At 49.1% G+C, this 23,645-nt stretch overlaps 1 protein-coding gene across 1 annotated transcript; it reads right to left on the bottom strand.

The window, feature by feature from the left end:
- Window positions 1–343: 343 nt before the first annotated feature.
- Window positions 344–20,586, bottom strand: TAS1R2 (taste 1 receptor member 2). The gene is made up of 6 exons (XM_010997663.3): window positions 20,117–20,586; window positions 18,109–18,409; window positions 14,953–15,726; window positions 10,422–10,631; window positions 2,006–2,129; window positions 344–1,536 (listed from the first exon to the last, which is right to left on the bottom strand). The coding sequence occupies exons 1-6, from the start codon at window positions 20,290–20,292 to the stop codon at window positions 608–610; spliced, it is 2,514 nt and encodes an 837-aa protein (XP_010995965.1). The 5' UTR covers window positions 20,293–20,586; the 3' UTR covers window positions 344–607.
- Between the last annotated feature and the right edge of the window lie 3,059 nt (window positions 20,587–23,645).

The following is a 23,645-nucleotide window of genomic DNA, read 5'->3' as shown; positions in this document are numbered from 1 at the left end:
GACTTCTGGAAAACAAGAACAAAACTCATTCATTTCACCCAAGTGAGCTTTATTCACAAGTATTTATGGGCTCAGCCATACTCAGAGACGACAGAGAATCTGGGGGTTCGTGCTCTGGGAGAATCTGGGGGAGGAGACACAGACACATGGGCAGCTAGTGAATGAGGCCGGGCAGCATTACTTGAACTCACATCTTCCCACACCAACACCGGCCCAGCCCACCAGCGTGGCTTCCCTTCACCGGGAGCCGGAACCTGCAGGTACCCATGGTGACCGCCAGATGGCAGCTGTAGGCTGCTAAACCAGACTCGTCCTTGGAGACCAACAGGTCACTTTGGGTGGTCTTTTCTAGAATGGGGTGACAGTGCCTGGCAAGCTAAAAAGCTCGATGGAAAGGAACAAAATGGAAATAGGCATCCATCACTAGGTGGGTAAAGATGACCAGGATGCCAAGAACCTCAGAGGGATGTCAAATCAGAGACCAGGACAAAGGGGTAAGAGTCAAGAGTGGCTTCCCTGCATCGATCTGGAGTTGAGCAAGCAAGACCCCCTGGCCTTCATCTCCCAACACTGAGGTCCTCATCCCAGTGGGCAGACAACGGGAGTGCTAGTCCTTCCCCATGGTGTAGCCCTGAATCACGCTGTTGAAATAGGCTTGTGTGTTGCGCTCCGGGTAGAAGAGGATCATGTAGCACTTGGGGCCAAAGTAGCCCAGGCTGATGCCCAGGAGGTTGAGCACAGTGACCAAGAAGTCCATGATGGTGACCAGCACCCCATCATAGACGGACATGAAGGTGCAGAGGGAGACAGAGGAGATGAAGTAGAAGGTCATGCACAAGGTGATGAACTTGGCCTCGTTGTAGTTGGTGGGCAGCTCCTTGCCCACGTAGGCAAAGCCGAAGCCCAGCACGGAGAGGAGCAGGTCCAGGCTGGTGTTGGTCAGCAGTATCTGGTGGTAGTTGGGGTTGCAGGACAGGATCATGACCTTGGGGTCAACAGGGTCATTGAGGTGGGTGAGGGTAGTGGTCGTGGTCAGTAGGCTTCCCCCGACGATGACCAACTTGAGCACCGTGATGGACGCCACAAAGACGTAGGGCCCTTGGTAGCGGACCCAGTAGCTGTAGGCACGCGGGAGGCGGCTGGCCATCTTGAAGACACAGACGATCTGGAAGGAGCGCACGGTGATGCAGGAGATGCAGACAGTGAAGCAGAGTGTGAAGAAGGCCTGGCGGCAGAAGCACGTGGAGACCGTGGGCGGCCCCACGTACACGGGGCTCACCATGTACGACAACAGCAGCGGCGTCAGCATCAGGAAGCACATGGGCCCCCCGGCCGAGCGAACCATGGGCGTCTGAAAGTGCCTCCAAAAGATGACCGAGATGGCCAGTGTGCTGAGGAAGCCCAGGGCAGCCAGCATGGCCACAATGATGGTGGGTGCTTCGTTCCATTCAAGGAAGATCAGCTTCCGCTTGAAGCAGGAGGTGTCATTCCTGTGCGACCACTCGTACTTTGGGCAGGGCTGGCACTCAAATTCATCTGCAAGAGCCCACAGCAATCAATCAGGCTGAAGCCACCTTCCCTGCACCCACATCATCCACGCCTGCAGTGGGCCAGGCCCCGGCAGTAGAAAGAGCCAAGGGTGACCACTGCGGTCATTGCCAGCGCTCACTGAGTCCCTCACACCCACTGCCTCATCAACTCCTCACAGCAACCCCATTTCACAGATGAGGAAACTGAGGCTCAGCCAGGTAAATTCACAAAGCCAGGAAGTTACAGAGGCTGGATTGGAACCAAGGGCTCCTTGACTCAGAGCCTAATAACTGTAATTCCTTTCTTCTGAGACCTCGCTTTTTGGTGGGAGAGACATGGTCCCTGCCTTTGGACACTTATGTCCTCTAGGGCAGACCCTAGAGACCCTGCCAAAGGTGAAGGGCCTCAGAGACCACCCCCCACCAGGGCAGAGCAGGGCAGGGGCAGGGCAAGTGTGTGGGCCTATAAATCATACCTGCAGTTTGGTTGAGGAAGCTGCCAGGGAGGCAGTCAATGCACTCGAAGCAGCAGGGGTGAAGGCCCACTGGCTTCTTCTTTTGCCCAGGCTGGCAGCTCTTGGAACACCTGGACACAGGGATCTGGAGGGAGGAGGGCAAGAGACCCTGAGTCCTCTTTCCCAAACTCTGGGGGCCTCCCTATTCTGTCTTTCTTTCCCCATCAGGTTGCTCAAGGGAGGGAAACCTGGCCCCTGTCTGGGAGGGGGAGCAGTACTGGGATTTCCATTAGAACTGGATCCTTGTAGGGACCATCTTAGTTTTGCCTGCCAAAGACCTAATCCACCTTGTTTGGGTACCACCATCCAGCCGTTGAGAAGAGGACTTTCTGAGGTTGCTGAATGGCTAGAATGTGACTCTCAGCCCTCTGGTCTCCAGTGGGGAGAACTGCCTCAGGAAGGTTCTGGGAGATGGAGAGTGAGACCCTGGATCCAGCCTTGCCTGAAGCCTTGCAGTTGACTTCTAGAGTTTTCAATGATGTCAGAGGATAAATCAACTTTTTGCTTACATCACTTTCTGTCACTTGCCACCAAGAATCCTAATTGGCACAGCCTTTATAGAGGGGCAGGAGTTTTCAGGTGAAAAAAGCAGGTGGGCAGTGGCTATGTCTTTTGTTTTTACCGCTATATTTCTAGAACCTAGAAGAGTGCCCAGCACAGAGGAAGCCTCCAATGATTGTTTATTAAATGAATGAATGAATTACAAATAGATGAAACAGTAAGAGCAATGAGGTGGAGATGAGGAGGGGGATGGCATGTTTGGGAAGAGGCTGCATCTGGGCTTGGCTGGAGTCAGGACACCCACGGAGAGGGTGGAAGGCATTCAGAAGGTTCAACTCTGACACTGAAAATGTAGGGGCAGTGGGAGGCAGCCATGGCTCTTGAGTGGGGAATGGTCTGATTGATTCGGCTTGTATAAAGATCATTCTGATAACCAATTTAGGAGGGTGTTACAAGAGTACACATATCAAGGACCAAAGGCCAGACAAGAAGAGCCACAGCAGGGCTCCTCGGCCCCAGAGCCCTTCTCTTCTTGCCTCTCAGAGGTCACCTGCCTTCCTGGTCCATCCCTGTAGTCTCTCTTGCACGTGGTCGTCACATGATGTTTCCAGGCGTCTCGTTCTCCTCCCTGAAACTTCATGGAAGACCCTCAGGGACCCTCCATCAGTTGATCCTTGCCAGCCTTTCCAGGCCCTCTGTGGTCTTTCTGCCTCCCACGGGACCACATACATGTGTAGGTATGTACACACAAACACACACAACACACACACCATAACCAGACCTACACCCCACCGCCCTTTTGCCATGTATCCTCCCCCCTCCTTCCAAACTCATCTCTTCACTAACCCCTAACACCTAAGGAACCAAATTAATCCAACCTCTTACCCATGGAGTCTCAACCTGATATTCACTTGTTCACTCACTCAAAAAGGTACTGAGTGCATACCAATGCCAGGCACTGGATCTATAGCCATGAACCAAATGAGGCAAAGTCTCTGTTCTTATGGGATGAATATTTTCATGGGGAAGAGAGACAACACACACATAAAAATGTGATACGACAAATGGTGATAAATACCGTGAAGGAAAATAAAGCCATGCAAGGGAGATGGAAAATGATAGAAGAATTGACTGCAATTTCAAATGGGGTGAGAGGGCAAGGAAGTCCTCCCCCAGCAGGTGACACTGGAGCAAAGACATAAAGGCTGGAAGGGAGCAGGTCATGGAGATATCTGTTCATGCAGAGGGAACAGCATGTGCAAAGGCCCTGTGGTGGGGAGGCTTGGCACAGCTGAGGAGCAGCAAAGCCAGTGCGGCTCAAGCAAGATGAACAAGAAGAAGAATGGCAGATCTGTTCAAAGAGACGGAGTCAAAATACTATGGCTTTTACTGTGAGTGAAATGAGAAGCTACTGGAGGATCCCAAGCAGAGGAGTGACAGGTTCTGACTTCACTTTAACAGGATTGCCCCGTCTTCTGTGTTGAGTATAGAATGTGAGAGGTAAAGGCAGAGCAAGAGACCAGGGATGCTATTGTAATAGCCCAGCTGAGAAACGATGGTGGTTCTGACTAAAGAAATAGTCGTGGAAGAGGTGAGAAGTGGCCAGATTCTAGGTGTGTTTTGGAGGCAGGGTGGACAAGGTTTACTGCTGGATTGGATGAGAAAGAAAGGAGTAGAGGATAATGCCAGTGCTTTTGGTAAAACAACAGAAAGATGATGATGCCCTTTACTGGGATGGGAAGACCTCTAGGGAGCGAGTTTGAGTAGGCAAGTGAATATCTGAATTAAAGTTGAGGGGAGAAGTCCAGTCTGAAGATATAAAATTAGAGGTTATAAGCCTATGGATAATATTTCCAGCCATGTAGACAAAGAAGAGAAGAAAAATATATATGGCTCTTCAGCAAGGGGAAAGGAAAAAGTAACCTATCTGAAATACACCCAGAGCATTCTGCTCTTCTTAACAAAGGCCTGCCCTCAAGGGAAACTGTGTTACCAGAGCCTAACTGACATAGGGGAAGGGAAGTACCCAGCTTCAGCCCCCCCACTAGCTTTCCTGTCACATCTAAGGTGGGGAGAGCTGAGAGGCACTTGAGAGAGACACAGCCCAGGGCATAGGCTCACTGAAAGAATAAAACCTCGTCACTCTAGATCATTTTAGAATGCCTCCCTTCCTCCCACATCTTACCACCGCATCATTCAGACTCCTGTATAATAACAGGGAATTACAACCATAAGATCTGCAAGGCTCAGATTCCATTTACAAAGGAGTCTCTAGGGAAACCCAAAGCCAGCAGGGAAGATCAAAAAGGGGCAGAGGCAGGGGACATTAGAGGAAATTTTAGCCTCTGACACCACAGCTACAGCAAATATTAAACATAGCCTAACTCCTACCCAGATAAACATAAAACCTCATATTTAAATGTATGAAAAGGAGGACTTCCACTGATTTTAATCACTACATCATTTGTGGTTTTCAACAAAAAATTACAAGACATGTTAATGAAAAAAAATATTCTAAAGAGAGAAAACCAGCATCAGAATGAGACTCAGATATATATGGTAGAGATTTTGGAATTATCAGACTGGAAATTTAAAATAATTGTGATTAATATGCTAAGAGCTCTAATTGAAAAAGCGGACAAATGCAGGAACACATGGGTAATATAAGCAGATATATGAAAAGCCTAAGAAAGAATCAAAAGGACATGCAACACATTTTTAAAAAACCCACGGTAACAAAAGTGAAGAATGCCTTTGATGGGCTCATCAGTAGACTGGACATGGCTGAGGAAAGACCTGGTGAGCCTGTAGATAATGTCAATAGAAACATCCCAAGCTGAAAAGCAAAGAGAAAAGAGAATGGAAAAAAAAGAAGCAGAACAGAATATCCAAGAACTATAAGACAACTTCAAATATATATAACATATACATAATAAGAATACCCAAAGGAGAAGAGAGCAAGAAAGAGAAGAAATATTTGAAGGAATAAGCTGAGAATTTTCTAATTATTAACGACAAACTCCAAATCACAGATCCAGGAGGTTCAGCAAACACCAAGCAGGATAAATACTTTTTAAAAAGTTACAACTAGGTATATAACATTCAAACTAAAAAAAAAAGAAAAAAAAAAAGACAAAGATAAAATTTCAAAGGAAGCCAGATGGGGGAAATACCCAAAAAATGGTTACTAGGGAAAAAGAAGAACATTTATGACAGTAAAAGGGTCAATACATCAAGAAGATATAGCAATTATAAATATGTACTTAACAATTAAATATATGCACCCAACAAGAGAGCCCCAAAATACATGGAGCAAAGACCATCAGAATGAAAGGGAGAAAAGACAGTTCAACATGTAATGTTCCGCAGTAATAGTTGAAGACTTCCATACCCTACTCTCCATAATGGATAGAACAATAAGACAGAACATAAGTGAGTAAGCAGAATTCTCAAACAACACAATAAACCAACTAAACCTAATAGACATATACAGAACACTCTACCCAACAAGAACAGAATACACATCTTCTCAAGTGCACATGGAACATTTTCCAGGACAGACCATATATTAGACCATAAATTAAGTCTGGATAGATTTTAAAAGATAGATATCACACTATCTTCTTTGACCACAACAGGATGAAGTTAAAAATCAATCACAGAATGAAAACTGGAAAATTTACAAATTTGTGGAAATTAGACAATGCTCTTAAACAACCAATTGATCAAAGAAATCATAAGGGGGGCATTAGAAAATACTTAAAGATGAATACAAACGAAAACACAACATACCAAAACATGGGCTACAGCATAGCAGTACTGAGGGGGGATTTAAAGCTATATACACTTACACTAAAAACAAGCAAGATCTCAAATCAATAATGACGTTACAACCTAAGGAACTATAAAAAGAACAAACTAAACCCAAAACTAGCAGAAGGAAGGAAGTAATAAAGATTAAAGCAGAGAGAAAACAAAATAGAGAATAGAGAAATAACAGAGAAAATCAATTAAACCAAAAGTTGGTTCTTTTAAAAGACCAGCAAAATTGACAAACCACTAGCTAGACTGGTTAAGAAAAAAAGAGAGGAGATTCGAATTACTAAAATCAGAAATGAAAGGAGGGACAATAGCTACTGATTTTACAAAAATAAGAATTACAAGAGAGTACTATGAGCAATCATACACCAATAAATTGGAAAAACTTGATGAAACAAATTCCTAGAAACACAAAATCTACCAATACTAAATCATGAAGAAATAGAAGATCTGAATTAGACCTATATCTAGTAAGGAGACTGACTCAGTAATCAAAAAGATCTCCTGATATAGAAAAGCTCTGGACCTGACGACTTCACCAGTAAATTGTACCAAATATTTAAAGAAGAACTAACACCAATCCTTCTCAAACTCTTAAAAAAAAAAACTGAAGAAAGAACACCTTCTAATTAATTCTACGAGGTCAGCATCAATTTAATACAAAAACCAGTCAAAGAAACTACAGGAAAATTACCGACAATATCCCTTATGAACACTGATGCAAAAATTCTCAACAAAATATTAGTAAACTGAATTCAGCAGCATATTAAAAGGATTATACACCATGACCACATGGGATTTATTCCTGGAATACAAGGATAGTTCAACATATAAAAATCAATGTAATACACACATTAACAAAATGAAGGGAAAAAAAACACATGATCCTCAGCCAAAAAAAAATGAAATTTTATCATTTTCAACAACTTGGATGGACTTGGAGGATATTATGCTAAGTGAAGTAAGTCGGACAAAGAAAGAAAAATATTATAGGATATTATTTATATGTAAAATCTAAAAAAATACAACAAACTAGTGAATATAACCAAAGAGAAACAGACTCACAGATATAGAGGAGAAACTAAAGGTTACCAGCAGGGAGCGGGAAGGGAGGAGGGGCAACATAGGGGTAGGAGATTAAGAGGTATAAACTATTAAGTATAAAAGAAGTATATATTATACGACACAGGGAATATAGCCCCCACAATAGACAAATTGGACTTAATTAAAATTTTCAAATTTATGCATCAAAAGACACCATCAACCGAGTAAAAAGACCTACAGAGTGGGAGAAAATATTTGCAAAAACACATATGATAAAGGATTAATATCCAGATATATAGGGAACTCCTAAAACTCAGCAACAATCAAAAAACCAACCCAATTCAAAAATGAAAAAAAAATGGACCTGAATAAACATTTCTCCAAAGAAGAGCTCCAAAAAGTCAAAAAGCACATGAGAAGGTGCCCAATATCCATAATCATTAGGAAAGCACAAATCCAAACCACGATGAGAGACCACTGCACACCCATTAGGATGGCTGCTAATGAAACACAGAAAATAAGTGTTGGTGAAGATGTAGAGGAACTGGAACAGTGAATTTTTGTGCACTGTTCAGAATGTAAAATGGTACAGCTACTGTGGAAAACATGGCTGTTCTTCAAAAAATTAAAAATAGCATTAACATATGATCCAGCAATTATATTTCTGGTTATATAATCAAAAAAATTAAAAGCAGAGTCTTGAAGGGACATTTGTTTACTTGTGTTCACAGCAGCATTAATTTCACAATAGCTAAAATGTGGAAGCAACCCAAGTGGCCATTTATGGATGAATGGATAAGCAAAACAGGATCCATACACACAATGAGATATTATTCAGCCCTGAAAAAGAAGGAAATTCTGACATATACGTTGCAACACGGATGAACCTTGAGGACATTATGCCAAGTGAAATAAGCCAGTAACAAAAAGACAAATACTTCCACTTATACGAGGTATGCAGAATAGTCAGATTCAGAGACAGAAAGTAGAGTGGTGGTTTCCAGGGGCCGGGGGAGAGCAATGAATGAGGAGTTATTGTTTAATGGGTAGAGAGTCTCAATTTTGCAAGGCGAAAAGATTTCTAGAGATGGATGATGGTGGTGGCTGTTTACAACAGTGTAAATATATAGCCACTGAACTCTACTGTATGCTTAAAAATGTTCAAGATGGGGTGGGGAGGATGTAGCTCAGTGGCAGAGCACATGCTTAGCATGCATGAGGTCCTGAGTTCAATCCCCAGTACCTCCATTAAAATAAATAAGTAAATAAATAAACCTAATTACCTTCCCCCCAAAACAAAACAAAACAACAAAATGGTTAAGATGATAAATTTTATGTTATGTGTATTTTACCACAATGAAAAAATTGAGAAAAAATAAAGATGGTAAAGTTTATGTTTTTTAACCATAATTAAAGATACTTTTTTAAAATAATAAAACATATGAGATACAATGAAAGCAGTCTTTAGACGGAAGTGTATAACTGTAAATGCCTACATTAAAAAAAGAAAGACTTCAGATCATTAACATTCCCTCCCTTGTTGCAAGGTTAAGTTCATTCTACTCTCTGGAATGAACTATCTGCACAGAGGCCCTCATCTCAGGCTCTGCTTTCTGGGGGAAACCCAGGCTAAGACATTGTGATGTGTTGACTTGTGTCCCCTCAAAATTCCAGTGTTGATGTGCTAACTCCAGGACCTAAAATACGATCTTATTTGAAAATAGGATCGTTGAGGATGTAATTCGTGAAGAGGGGGTCATACCAGAGTGGTGTGGGCCCCCTGACTCCAGTATGACTGATGTCTTTATAAAAGAGGGAGATTGGAAGACAGACACGCCCACGGGGAGAACACCACATGAAGATGAAGGCAGAGGTCAGGTGATGCAGCAGGAGTCAAGGGAAACCAACAATGACCGCCAGACCACCAGCAGCCAGGAGCGAGGCCTGGAACAGAGTCTCCTTCACGGCCCTGAGAAGGAACCAACCGTCCAACACCTTGATCTTGAACTTCTAGCCTCCAGAACGCTGAGACAATACATTTCTGTTGGTTAAGTCCCCCAGGTGGTGATTCTTGGTGATGGCAGCTCACGCACATTGATAAAGACACCAGCCCAATAGATGCCATAAAAATCCCCCAAGAAGGACCTACTCTGGAGCACAGGAAACTATATTTAATATCTTGTAATAACCTACAATGGAAAAGAATCTGAAAATGAATATATATATATAGCAATCTCTTTTGCTGTACACCTAAAAGTAACATGACGTTGTAAATCAACTATACTTCAATTTAAAGTTTTGGGGAAAAAAATCCCGAAGAGCTCAAGAAGTAAAAGCACCAAATGCCCCTGGAACAGAGGTCGAGTGGGGTTGGGGAGAGTGATGAGGGCTCTTTGAGAAGCTTCTAGATCCGCTCCCTCACCCCACAGGGCTGGGTCTCTATCTTCTTCACGCCAAGCATTCTGACAGCTTATTATGAAAAAAGGGTGAAATAAAGGCACGTTAGACTGAAAGATGTCAGACACGGTGGAAGGCAGAGCTATCGTCCCCAAAATGTGAGTATTCATTGAAAGAGTGTCACCTGAGTGCTGTGCAGAGAGACACAATCAAGCTGTGTGGCCTTGGGCAGGTCACGCAACCACTCTGTGCCTTCCAAGTTCTAACCCATAAAATAGGGAGATGAGTAGTATCTTATTTGGAAGTAGGATCATTCCAGATGTAATTGGTTAAGATGGGGTCATACAAGAGTCGGGTGGGCATCGTAGCGTGGGCACGAGAGTTGAAGCCTTTAACACACGCATGTCCTGAGATCCTGGGTCCTGAGAAGCCAGAAAGCCCTGAACTTGGACAGTTCTCCATCACGGAGGAAGGTCAGGACCCCAGACAATACATCCACAAGTAGATACCCTTCTAGCTACCAATAATGAACCCCAGGTAAAAGGACCCCTGTACCCCAGAGTGCACCCTGATGCCCAGCCCCCAGGCCCTGCCCACTGCCACCCCCTCTGCTGACCGTGTTGTTGGGGGTGTGCCAGGAGATGTCACCAATGTCCTTCAGCTTCCACTGCGATGGGTCGTAGGAGGCGATGCTCTTGAAAGGGTTCTGGCTCAGGTCCCACTGCCACTGGATGACATCCAGCTGCATGGACAGGTCCCCTTGCTGGTTGAAGACGATTTGGTGGCCCAGAAGGCTGAAGTTGACCTTCCAGACCTCCTGAAGTAGCTAGAGGGGCCAGAGGGAAGGGAAATGGAGCTGGTATCTGAGGTTGGGCCAGACCTGGGAGAAATGCTACCAGCCCATGGGCCCCGATTTCCACATCTGTAAAATGGGGCCAATAAAACTTTGGAAATGTGGCCATTTGGAGGCAGGGGTTGAGAGTCAGATACACCTGGGTTTAGGCATCGGCTCTACCACCTGCCATGACGCCTTGGATCTGTCACTTCACCTCTATAAACCCCAGATTCCTCTTCTGCAAAGTGGGAGCAACAAAAATCTGATCTCCTGGGTTCTGAAGAATTAGATGAGTGAATTCTACTGAATTGTCAATATTATCCCTTTTTCCTGGAAGTCACTTCGGCCATCCCTCTGGGAGTCAATACCTGAGGTCCAGAGTCCACTGCCTTTCCCACATGCAAGGGTCTCCTCTGGCCCCCACGGCCTGCCTGCTGCCCCACATTTTGGAGCCAATTCTCTTTTCAGTCTCTCCCCACCCCATTCCCCCATCATTCTCACTATGCAGAAGCTGGTATGAACTAGAACATGCTGTGGATTGGGTATCCTTTGGCCTGAATTTCAGTCCTAGCTCTGTCCTCAATTTGCTGTGTGACTTTGAGCTAGTCACTGAACATCTCTGGGCTGATCCCAAAAGGGCTTCCAGCTTACATATCCCATCATTCTGGCTCCTAGATTTTCCCCTCCATCAATGGGAGAATCCATTGGGTGACACCTTGGGGGCCAAGAGCTCAACTCACCTCAGGAACTGACAGACAGACAGACAAGGGACTTGTTCCCTAGCCTTCCCTCTGCCTTGCCAAGAGAGTGAGATCTTGGCTCTGAAAGTCTTTTTGGAATTTGCACAGGTTGCTGGGTCTGAGAACAAAGGGCCTGGGAGCTGAGAGAAGAGAGGCTCTACCCCAGTGGTCAGCCTGAGGACGGGAATGAAGATGGCAGAGGCCCCTGGGGAGCTGGTGCTGGTGTCTGTCTCACACCCTTGCAGTGATCTGGCCAAGCTGGGCTGAGCAACCTGAGATTCCAGGGGTCCAAGGTATGGAGTCAGAAAGCACTGTCCCTGCAATTCTCCCACATGGACAGAGCCTGGACTATTACCAGCAGCGGCCTGAGCCTCTCCTGGCTCCCCTTTTAGGTCTAAGTCTCGTTTCTGCCTCCTCCCCTAGCCCCACCCCGACCCCCAACAGTGGCTCTGGCCCAAGCCGCACGCTCTCTCCTAAGGCCCACACAGGTGTTGGAAACAAATGAGGAAGAGGAGGAGGACTCTTCGCTTCTCTGCACCAGGTAATGTGCGTACATTATTGTTCATCCTCACAGTAACTCAGCAGCGTATGTATTATTCCTTATATTTAATAGATGAGAAAACTGAGGCTCAGAGATGTTAAATTACTTGCCCAAGTTTGCACAGCTAGCAGTGGCAGAACTGGGACTCAAACCCAGGTCTGCCTGATTCCAAAGCTCTGCTCAGTTCGTCACCATCTGCCTCCCAACAGACAGGTAGATGGGCCATATCTGAGATGCTTGTGGGGTGGACAGAGGCAGAGAGAAGGGTACAGGGAAAGCGAGCGAAGAGAGCGAGCCGGTAGCAAATGAACCAGGCTGTGGTCTTGCCTGGATGATGGTCCCTCTTAGGGCCCCAAGGGCCCCATCCACCCACTTGTAAAATAAAGGTATTGAACCTGAAGATTCTGAAAAGACTTCAGTACTCTGACCCTCAGTAACCTGCTGGAAATTTCCCCTTGGACGGCCAAAGCTCCCTCCTACTTGCCATCCTGGATTTACCAAGCCTCCCCTGGCTGGACCACCCCACCCCTGCCATCACCATGGCAGCACATCCTCCCAGCCTCCATCTCCAAGTCTCTGCATCATCCCCAGGGCCTCTCCCTTGCTTTGCTTCTCCTAAGGGCACTGTCCCCTCCATCCCCTCTGCCCCTGCCATACTTCCTCACCATCTGGCTACTCCCTAGCTCGGTGCCTATCACCTCTTTGAATCTCTGTTTCATCTGGAAGAGCAACCACAGAGGAACAGAGGAACTGTGTTCATGGGGTAACTGGGAATAAATGGTTATTCATGTAAAGGAGTCAGTGCAGTTCTGGGCACATAGTTAATACTCACTCACCCATCCATTCAACAAATATTCACTGAGAGTCAGCCCTCAGCCAGACTCAGTTGCAGCAGCTTGGGATACAGCACTGAATAGGACTGAAAGGTCTCTTGGGCTTACATTTGAGGGGTGGGGTAGGGACCAGCCCACAAACAAGAAAGTAAATAAACATAGGAACAACAATTTGGGATTAAGTGTCATGGCAAAAATAAACAGGGTGGCATGGCATAACCTAGCCATGGGATGGGAGAGGTGTAAGGACGCCACGTACAGTTGTGCAGGTTGTGCCCTGCACAAGTGGGTCCACTTAGGGCAATAGGGAGGGACAGCAGGAGCCCAGCCCACCCAGCTCATCCAGCCATGCCCCTGCCTGGCTGTGTCCACCTGGAGCAACAGCCATCATTGTCAAACTTGTCTGCACAAAAGGTATCATTTCTTAATCCACACAATGACACTGTTTATGCCAGTGGAGACCTGGGGGGAAACCAGCATAGGATGCACTGAGTTCCCTGCCTCTTGTCTCTATCAGCCTTTCACCTCTGGATTGTCTCAAAAACATCATCTTAGTGCTCAGCTTGAAACTCTCCGTGGGCTATTCGTATGTCCCAGCCAAAGCCCCTTCATCTGGTGCTGGGTGTCCTCCGATGTCACTTGCCCTTGCCGTATCCCCTTGCCCTCAACTCTTTGGCCACACTGGCCACATGACCATGTCACCTCCTCCCACCTCCCACGCCCCTCCTGCAGTGTCCAATGCCTGCTCTCCCCTCTACTTAAATCCTGCCTTCCCTGCCCCTCTCCCACCCAGTGAGGCCCCTGTCCTCCCCATGCATCACTACAACCCTGACTTCCTGCTGTACTCCTCAGAGACCGATCAGGGCCTGGCACATAGTGGGTGCTCAGGCAATGGGACTGGATATCCTGGTTGCTATGCTCAGTGCTCTTGGTCTCCACTATTAGAGAAGGAAAGACTTCGACAGTGCTGCATGACACCTACTGCCAGTCATGGCTGGCGGAGCAACTGGACGGTGAAGTGGGAAAACCACAGTGAAATGAGCCAGACCTGGGTCAAAGCCACTGTCTGCCACTTACCACTAAGCAATCACCGGAAAGTCACTTTGATTTAACTGTCCCTCAGCTCCCCGTCTGTAGATCATCAACCTCAGAGGACAGCCATGATATATATACTGGGCATATATATCTGTGATGTATATATAAGTGATATATACTGGGCACTTGATGCCTAGTAGGTGCTCGTAAAACAGAAAAGCACCCGTGATAATTCTGTGTATGATTAATGTAGCAGGATATAGAGTAAAATACAGTATTTTACCAACTGGCCCCAGTTATCCTTTTAAAGAATAACGAAGTTTTTTTTTTTAAAGATAAACACTGATGGTTTCTAGGTTAGGCTCTGAGATTGTGAGGTGGAAGGGGTACAAATAAATAAATGGGTGGGGTTAAAGAGTGAACTCAATTTCTCTTCTAAGGAAGTGAACAGGTATTTGGTGACAGGGGAGGGTATCCAGAAAAAGGGAGGAAAGGGAAGATAAAGACAGGAGATAGATGAGGGTCAAGGGGGTGGCTGAGCAGTAGAGTGGACAGCTGGCTCTGATCTATGAAAAAGCCAAAGAACTGTTTAAGCTGAGCTGTCCAACAGCAGTCGGACATAAAGTGTACATCTCTGATGTCCATCCCCTCTGCTCCTCCAGATCTTCAGTAAAACCTTCCACACCTTCCGAAGGCTTTATGGCAGGGTGTGTGTGAATAAACCAGGAAAACACAGATTTAAACTCGAGGTGATGCAGAACTGGGATGCTGAGAAGATCCTCCATGAACCTCAGAGCTGATGGAAATACACAAGCCTGTCTCCAAGGATTCCACCCTAAAGAGGCTGCAGGGGGAACTGGGGCTCCCAATGCCTGCGGGACTTCTTTCTAGGGAATTTCACCCAAATCTCCAAGGACGTACTATCGTGAATGGCGATGATTAAATTAATTTTTTTTTAAAGAAATTTTGTTTTGTTACCACGAAGGACTCCTGTGTGTCTGGAGGTAGGGCGTGTCCCAATGGCCTCTCCCACCTGTTTGCACAGAACCCACCAAGGGAAGGGGAGGCTAGAGCAGAGCAGCCGGCGCCCTGCGGACTCCATGGCAACCATGGACTCTGCGCCTGCTCCATGGGGCCCTCACTTTCCGCGGGCGGAGCCTCACCCGCCAAGGGTAGACCACCTCCTTGCGGCAGCTGGTCTGATTGCAGCCCAGCAGGCTGTGCAGCGCGTGGGCCACGGCGTAGACTGCGGAGTACACGCTGTAAACCACGCGCTCCCCTGAGAGCCTGAGGATGTTGTTGAAAGACTTGGTGGCGTTCAGACAGGTGTCACACTCCTGATTGCAGGTGGCTCCCGGGGTGGTCCTGTTGGGTGCGGGCCCCCTGGCCTGGGAGCTGCGCACCCGGAACTCGCTGAAGCCTGGGATGTGCACGTTCGCGGTGGTGATGCCCAGGAAGGTGCCCGTGCGCTGCAGCTCTGTGAGGCTGTGCAGGACTGGGTCGATGGCCCAGGACTCGGAAGCGATCCACACGGTGTCCGTTAAGTTCTGGCGCAGCACCTCTTGGAAGAAGTTGTACAGGGCCAGTTCCGGCGAGAACAGGACCACAACTCGCGCGGTGCTCTGCCGCAGCTTGCCCACGATGGCCTCCAGGCTCTCGCGCTCCGACTGTGTCACCGTCTGGTTGGGCTGCGGCGTGGGCAGTGTCTCCTGGAAAGCGATGCAGATGTCAAGGTGGGCCAGGCGCTGGTGGAGCAGCTGGCTGTTGTCACGGCCGTAGTCGTCGCCGCTCCCCAGCACGATGATCCAGTTCCAGCGGAAGTGCACCATCAGCTGCACCATGGCCTCGATGTGGTGATCCACGCGGGTTACCGTGCGCAGGAGCGCAGGGAAACGCAGCTTGTCACCCAGCTCGTTGCTGATGGCGCTGTAGGTGATCTGCCAGAGGGGAGGGGTCGCTGGCATTAGTGAGGGCTTCACTGGGCCTCCCCGTCCCAGGAAATCTCCACCCGCTGTCATCATTCTGGTGGTATTTGGGGAGCCCATAGTGCCAGCCACGCCCAGGGTGAGGTAGTTTACTCCACTGTCATCATGGTCATCATTGCAGTGACATTTAGTGAGAACCTACTATGTGCCGAACCCTGAACTAATTGGTTTACTCCACCATTATCATGGTCATCATTGTAATAACATTTGTAAGAATCTATCACGTGCCCGGCCCTAGGTCAGGTGCTTTACATCAGTATCATGATTATCCTTGTAGGAACATTTATCAAGCACCTACTGTGTGCCATGCCCTGGGCTAAGTGGTTTCCGTCATGATCATTCCCATGATCTAGTTACATTTATTGAGCACCTACTGTGTGTCCCTGAGCATCAAGCATTCCTCCTCCTCACCACCATCATCCAATCAGTCACACGTCCTCCCTCAGCCTCTGGGATGTCACACTCTTGGTTTTCTTTCCAGCCCATCAGTTGCTCCTCCTCCTTTACTGCTTCCTTCTCTTCTCTATGATCTCTTGACCTCGCAGGACCCTCAGCCTTCAGTCCTTGTTTCTTCTCCATCTGCTCCCCCTCCCTTAGTGATCTCATCCGGGCTCCCGGCTTTAAATACCACTTCCATGCTAACCGCTCCCCATAGTCCTGGCCTGGCCTCTCTGCTAAATTTCAGACTCCTATTTGCGGCTGCCTACCTGAGACATCTCAAACTTAACATAGCCAGAATTGAACTCCTGTCTGCCCTGAACCTGCTTCACCCACAACCTTCCCCAACTCTGTTAATAGTGAATCCATCTTTCCAGTTACTCAGGCCAAAAACTGTAGAGTCCTCCTTGGTTCAAATCTCCCAAACATGCCACATTCAATCCATCAGCAGATCCCACTGGATCTACCTTCAAAGTGTGTCCATCACATGCCTACCATCTCCCCACATCACCCCTCTCCTCCCTCCCCACTACAGTCTACACTTAACGTGGCCTCCAGGGTGACCCTGCTCTCTCGCTCTCTCTCATACACACACACGTGCACACCAGTCACATTACTCCTCTGCTCAAAACCCTCCAACAGCTCCTAATGTCACTCAAGAAAAGCTAGAGTCCTTCCCTGGTCCCTAAGAGGCTCCATCACTGGCTCCAGCCCTTGCTGCTCTGACTCCACCACCTCCCGCTCTCCCACTAGTCCCAGTTCTGCTCACCCAGTTCCACAAACACACCAGGCATCTCCCAGCCTCTGCATTTCCTGACCTCTCTTCCTGGGTGCTCTTCTCCCAGATGCCCGTAGAGCTCCCTCCCCCTTCACCTCCCTCAAGATGGAGATCCATCGTCCCTGTGTCCACGCCACCTGCCCCCCGACGTGACCCATCTCCCTTAGCCTGCTTGACTTTTCCTTTTATCCATTGCACTTCTCAGTTTCTATCATCTTATACCTCATATTTATTTGCACGTATCGTCTGTCTCTCCCCACTAGTTGATAAGCTCTAGGAGGGCAGATTTCTGTGTATTTCCCCAGCTGTATCCCCAGCGCCTACACCAGTAGCAGGCACAGTTGGTGCTCAACAAGTATTTGTTAAACGAATGACGGAATGAGTTCAGTCCTGGACTAGATGCTTCACATAAGAATATTAACATTTATCGAGCATACTACAAGGCAGATCTGTGGCACCTGATATAAAAACAACAGCAAAAATTACAGCATCTGTAACTACCCACTGTGTGCCAAGCCTTGGGTTAGCTGCTGTTGATGACAAGAGATTTTCTGCCAGTTCCAAACTACTCCCTTTAGATCACGCGATCGTAATGAAAATAGTTATAATAGCAGTCGTAATACTACAGCATATTTTTGAGGACCTACTGTGCAGCAGACCCTGTGCTAGGCAACCCTACAGCATAACACTGAGCACTTTCCAAGTTTTCATTCTCATGCAAGATGCTTAACGTAACAACAGTAACATTATTGACTACCTACTGGGCACTAGAAACTCTCAGGTTGAACGCTTTAATCATCAGACAGTCCAAGGATGGAACCCTTCTCACCCCACTTTGGAGGTGGGAAAACTGAGGCTCAGGAGAGTTAAGATTGGCTCAGAGTCTCACAGTTGTCAAGACTCAGAGCCAAGATGCACACCCAGGTCTGCCTGCCTCCAAAGCCTGAGCTTTTAACCAGTAGGCTGGCTGCCTTCCCAGGATTGGGGTGGAAGTCCTGATGTTGCTTCTGCTCCCCCATCTACCCGCCCCCAGGACGGGTAGGGGGAGGTGAGCCCTCTGGACCATCACTCAGCTGCCCTCTGCCCCAGGCCCTTTCCCCAGGGCCCAGGGGTCTCACCTGTGGAAGGAGGAAGAGAGAGAGGAAGTAGGCCACAGCTATGGCAGCATCAGAGTTGTCAGGTCCAATGACGGCCACCACGCGGGGCTTGTAGTGGGTGTAGTCCTCCTGGATGGGCAGGAAGTAGTCGTCCTGGGACAGGAAGTAGAGCACGGGCTGGACGTTGTTGGATACATAGCAGATATCCACCATCTCGTAGCCCAGCTGCACGCCGGGCAGCAGGCTGCTGGCACTGTTGATCTCCTCCACTGCGAAGCGCATGGCCTGCATGAGGTTGTAGCCCAGAATCTTCATCTCATACCTGGAGCGGCCACAACAGGGTGGAGTGGGCAACAGATCAGAGCGAGGAGGGGAGGGGAGGCCGGAGCCGACCTGTCCCGCCTGCCTCCAATAGGAAAACCACAGCATCCCCCGAGAAAGAACCACTGTGGAAGATTCTGGCATTTTCACCACGTCGTTCTTACCATTTCATCTCTCTAAGATCCTCATTGTCCCTGTGACCACCTCTGACGCTATGAGCTTGGTGGCCACCATCAGTCACTACCACTGCTATGAGTACTGCCACCCCTATGACCTCTGCCACCACTCTACCAGTGTCCACCATTGTGACCACCACCACCACCACAGCCTCCATCACCCATATCACCACCGTGACCATCCTCACCTACTATTCCTGTTTCCAGTATCATCGCCACTGCCATCACGGTCACCTCGTATCTGTGACCACCATTATCAATACCCCTACCATCATCATCACCACCACCTCCATCACCACCATCATCAAGATCACCACCACCACCATCACCACTACTATCACCATCACCACCACCATCACCATCATAACCATCACCACCACCACATCACCAAGATCATCACCACCATCACCAAGATCACCACCACCACCACCACCACTACTGTCACCATCACCATCACCACCACCAGCATCACCATTTTCATTATCACCTGTATTACTATTGTCAGTATTATCAACATCACCGCCATCACTTCTATCACCACCATCACTTCATTGGACTTCCCACCATCATCACAAGCATCAGTAGCCAACATCATGCTTAGTACCATCACTGGCACCCTCACCCTCACCATTCTCAAGCCAGCGTACCATCTTCCCCAACATCCTACAAATGATGTGTTTCTTATAGTCAGATTTAGTCATCTTGGCACTCTCCTTCCTTTCTCCCTCTCTCTCAGAGTGCCTCCTCATCCTCTCTGCACAAGGTAACTATTTTATAATCCCAGGCCAGCTCCAGTGTCCCAGCCTCCACGCTTGCACAATGGTGGCCCACTCAATCTCGGAGTGATGCTGCCACCCCAAGGGGTTCACAGAAGGGGTGAGGGTGGGCAGAAGAAACTCCTCCAGCCCTAGAAACACCCCCGCCCACCCAACCACAGCCCTGGGAAAATGCAAACCTTCCTTCCAGTACGAGAACCTGCGTTAGAAAAATCGCATTCCGCCTCCGGAAGGTGGAACACCTGGGCATTGGCATGGACTCACTGGGGGTCCCACAGCTGCCAGAGGGCATGAGGGTGGTTTCGATGGTCTTTAAGATTCCTCTAGTGGAGAGGGTATAGCTCAGTGGTAGAGCGTGTGCTTGGCATGCACGAGGTCATGGGTTCAATCCCCAGTACTTCCATTAATAAACAAACAAACAAACAAACCTAATTACCTACCTCCCCCTCAAATAAAGACCCCTCTAAACTCAAAACTCCTGTAATTCTTTACTAGGAGACAAGGCATCGGGACAACCAAGTCTCAGAGTTTCAGAACACAATCGCCAAAGAATCTGATAACGTACATTATGTGGGGTCTCCCTGGGAACCAGCAGGGTGCATCCAGGATGGGGGTTTGGCACTGAATGAGAAGCATTCTGACTCCTTGGTCCTTGCCTGGCCTCCCCAGGACCACAGGTCCGGGTTCAGCCAGCTCCCACCTCACCCCCACGCCCGCGCCCTCCGCTGCCACTTCCAGCCTCACTCTGAGACTCACTCCTTGCACTTGGGCACCTGCAGGTAGTCGAGGTGGACGATGCCCTTCATGTTGGCATGGAGGGTGAAAAGGCCCCCCAGGAGGTAATCCCCAGGCAGGTAAAAGTCCGAGTCCGAGTTAGCCAGGGCCCGTAGCAGGAAGAGCAGGGAGCAGACCGCCCTGCCCTGGGGTCCCATTGCTGGGAAGTGGGGGTCTCAGAGCTGGCTCTGCCTCCCCAGAGAGCTGGCAACCTGACACCAGGGATTTGCACAGACATTTACATACTGGTCCTGCCGCTGTCCTTGGGGCAGAAAAGCACCTGGGACCTGGGAGAGAGGTCTGAGGGCTCTGGGGGAAGGAGAAGAGGCTGGAATTAGGAGCCTGGATGGCCTAGACGAACCCCATTTGGAGGTAGAGCATGTCCTGGTCACTTGGCCACACCCACGACTTCTGCCACTCGGATGAGGTCAGGTCTCATCTTCTTGATGTTTCAAACATTTGGGAGTACATGGTCCCATCAGGAGACAGACTCGGTTGGCAAACGGAGCCCACACTTCAGAGCCTGACCAAGCTGGGCCTGGCATGGGATGATGTGTCACAGCACCTGGCCCAACATAGATGTTCCAAAACCGCAGCCATTGATGATAAGAACCGGGAATCATGCTGAGTGCTTGTCATTCACCATCTCGTTCAGTGCTCACAACAACGGGGACGTTTACTAACCCCATTTCACCGATGAGCAAACTGAGGCACAGAGAAGTTCAGAAATTCACCGTCTGTTGCACAATCAGCAGAGCTGGGATTCAAATCACATGGCCAGGTTTCAGGGCTCCGTTCTTAACCTCCAGGCCACATAACATCGCGAGGTCATTGCTTTTGATAAAAATAGCAGAACAGCAGCAAAGAGACTGGGAGGAGGGAGGAGGGAAGAGGGCCTCTCTCCCTCTGACAGGTGCCATCTGTCAGCCCAATGATCCGTCAGTCAGCTCTGTAGAGGGGGCCACCTCTGGGTGTCCCCCCTTGGATCCAGCATCCAGGGTCAGGGATGATGGAAGAAAGTTAAGCTGAAAATTCTTAACATTAAAGGTGACAATTCCCAAGTAGTGGGATGGAGGGAGACAGCTCTGGCAAATTAGGGACCTGCTTGTATCAGAGACCCTTGTCCACAGAATGCTGTTTTGGTCCTTTCCAGCCCCTCAAATGTGTGTTCTAGAGGGAGACGGAGGGGCCTACTATACAATGCCCCACCCAGAGGGGTTTGTCACAGGCCTGTCCGCTGCTCCTGGGGTCCAGGGTTGTGGGAGGAGGAGGCTCTAAGGGCCAAAAAGGGGATTGGAAATCCAGTGCTCTCCCCTTGCCCCACCCCTGCCAAGCCCTGCTCCTCCTTCAAGAGCCAGTTTGAGCCTCACCTCCTCCAAGAACCCTTCCCTGGCCCCAGTTCACACAATCAGGTTCTGCTCTGAGCTGCAGTGACCCTCCTGTCTGCATCGTCTCCGGGCCCCCCGTAACAGACTTACATCGTTGACTGGTTCTTGCTGATGCGTGGGTCTACACTTGAGGATCCCTGAGGGAGCATGACTCTGGCCGACCTGGACTGGACATCAGCTCTGTTTGCTGTGTGAGCCTGGGCAGGCTTCTTAACTTCTCTGAGCCTCTGTTTCCTACTGAAATAGGAATTCTGGCCTCATGGGATCGATGTAGGTATTAATAGAATGGCATGTGTGAACCACCTGGAGAAAGGTGAATTTGCCAGAGTGTGAGATTGTTCCTTCTTGTAATGAAATGACCTGCCACAGGGGGCACCCCGGGCTCTGTGCCCAGCTGACAGAACCCAGAGCTTCTTGAAGTTACCCTGAAAGATGCTGGCTGTCTTTAGCAACTCCAGAGGGAGCACCCCCTCCCTGGCCCTGACCTCCCCTGGGGTGGTGTCAACCCACAGACACTTAAAACCACCAGGGAGAGGCCTCATGGTGCTGTGGAAAGACACGGGATTTGCTGTGTGATTTGGGGCCTGGCCCCGGCCCTCTCTGGGCCTATGTGAACCAGTGGGGTGAGGAGGAGACCCAGTCCATAGAATGAAGGGAAGAGTCCTGCAGGGGGTATCTGGAGGTATAGGTTCTAGGGCTGGCTTTCCCGCTCCTGGCTTCAGTTTCCTCATCTGTACAGTGGGGTTGGGGAGGAGGGAGGTCTTCTCTGGACTGCCCTTATCCACCCTCCGGGTCAGCTAATCAAAAGCCCCAGTGCTGATTCACCGTCTGTCTTACAGGTTCTCTCCAGACCCCTCCCCCTTTTGCCACACCCCAAGCTCAGACCTTCATCACTTCTGGTCTGGGCCTCTCTGTCCCCCAAATGTTGACAGTTTAAATCTCCAAAGCACAGCTCTGAGTCTCCCACCCCTTGGCTCCAACCTCTCCTGGGACTCTGCACTGCCTGCAGGATCACCACTGAGCTCCTCGCCTTGGCATTCGAGGCCTCCCCCTGCCCGGCCCCAGCTCACCCATCCTTTCTGCCCTGCTCTCTCCTGCATCACGGGCCCCAAACTACAGCTACACTAGCCTCCTTGGAACTGGGTCCCTGGTGGCATTCTGGGGGCCCCCAAGACCGCAGTCACCTGCCTGGCCAGACACTTAGGGAGTCCTGGGGATAACAACTAACTTGCTCCTTTTCTTCGGCGTATCATATGCCAGGCACTTCCTATGCACTGTATCACTGAATCTTCACAACTACCCTGCAAAGCAGTCACTTTTACTCCCATTTTTAAAATGAGGAAACTGACACTGAGCAGTTAAGCAACTTGCCTGAAGTCACACATCTAATAGGTGGTGATGCTGGAAGCAGACCCAGGCTGCCAAAGTCTCAACCCTGTACCATCTGATTTTGGTGTGTCCCGCCGGCAGGAACCGTCACCACTATGGCTGTCATGGGGACAGGGGTTGGTGCTGCCCTCCCCTAGTGCAGATTCCACCTCAGGGCCAGGTACTGGGGACAACAACTCTGTGTCAGTTCTGAAGAGGGAGAATAAAGATGCCAGTTGCTGGGAGGCCCTAGAATGTTCTAGAATGTTCTGGAGGCTCCCAGCCAAGCCAGGTTATTTAGCAAAGCTTGTGGGTAAGGGGGCAGAAGAGAGAGCGAGCCTCTAAGTCAACCGGAGCCTCTGGGTGTAATGGTGGAGAGTAAGAGGGGCTGAGAAAGCCACTAACTCAGAGGGCACTGGCCGAGCCCGCCACGGGGGAGGGCTGGGTGCGGTACAAGGGACACAGCCTGGACACACGAGCAATGTGGCTTGCAGTCTGGAGACAGAAATCGGGGCCCTTGTGAGGGCAGCACATGCGGGAAGATGCCAGGGGCACTAGGGGCACCCACAGCGTGGCGGGTGTGTCCGAGCTGGGACGGTCTGCAGCGCTCTGCAGACTTACCTACCGCATAGATGGGGCAACTGACGCCTGCACCCAGCCTGCACCCAGCCTGCGTTCCAGTAATGGGGCTCTTAACCGTGTGCTACCTGGCCTCTAGACCGAACATGCAGGGTGATGACGAACGCGTGGGTAAG

Source organism: Camelus dromedarius, chromosome 14 (genome assembly GCF_036321535.1).
Source record: "Camelus dromedarius isolate mCamDro1 chromosome 14, mCamDro1.pat, whole genome shotgun sequence".
In the NCBI taxonomy this organism is placed as follows: domain Eukaryota; kingdom Metazoa; phylum Chordata; class Mammalia; order Artiodactyla; family Camelidae; genus Camelus; species Camelus dromedarius.
This window is presented reverse-complemented; position numbering and strand designations above follow the sequence as displayed.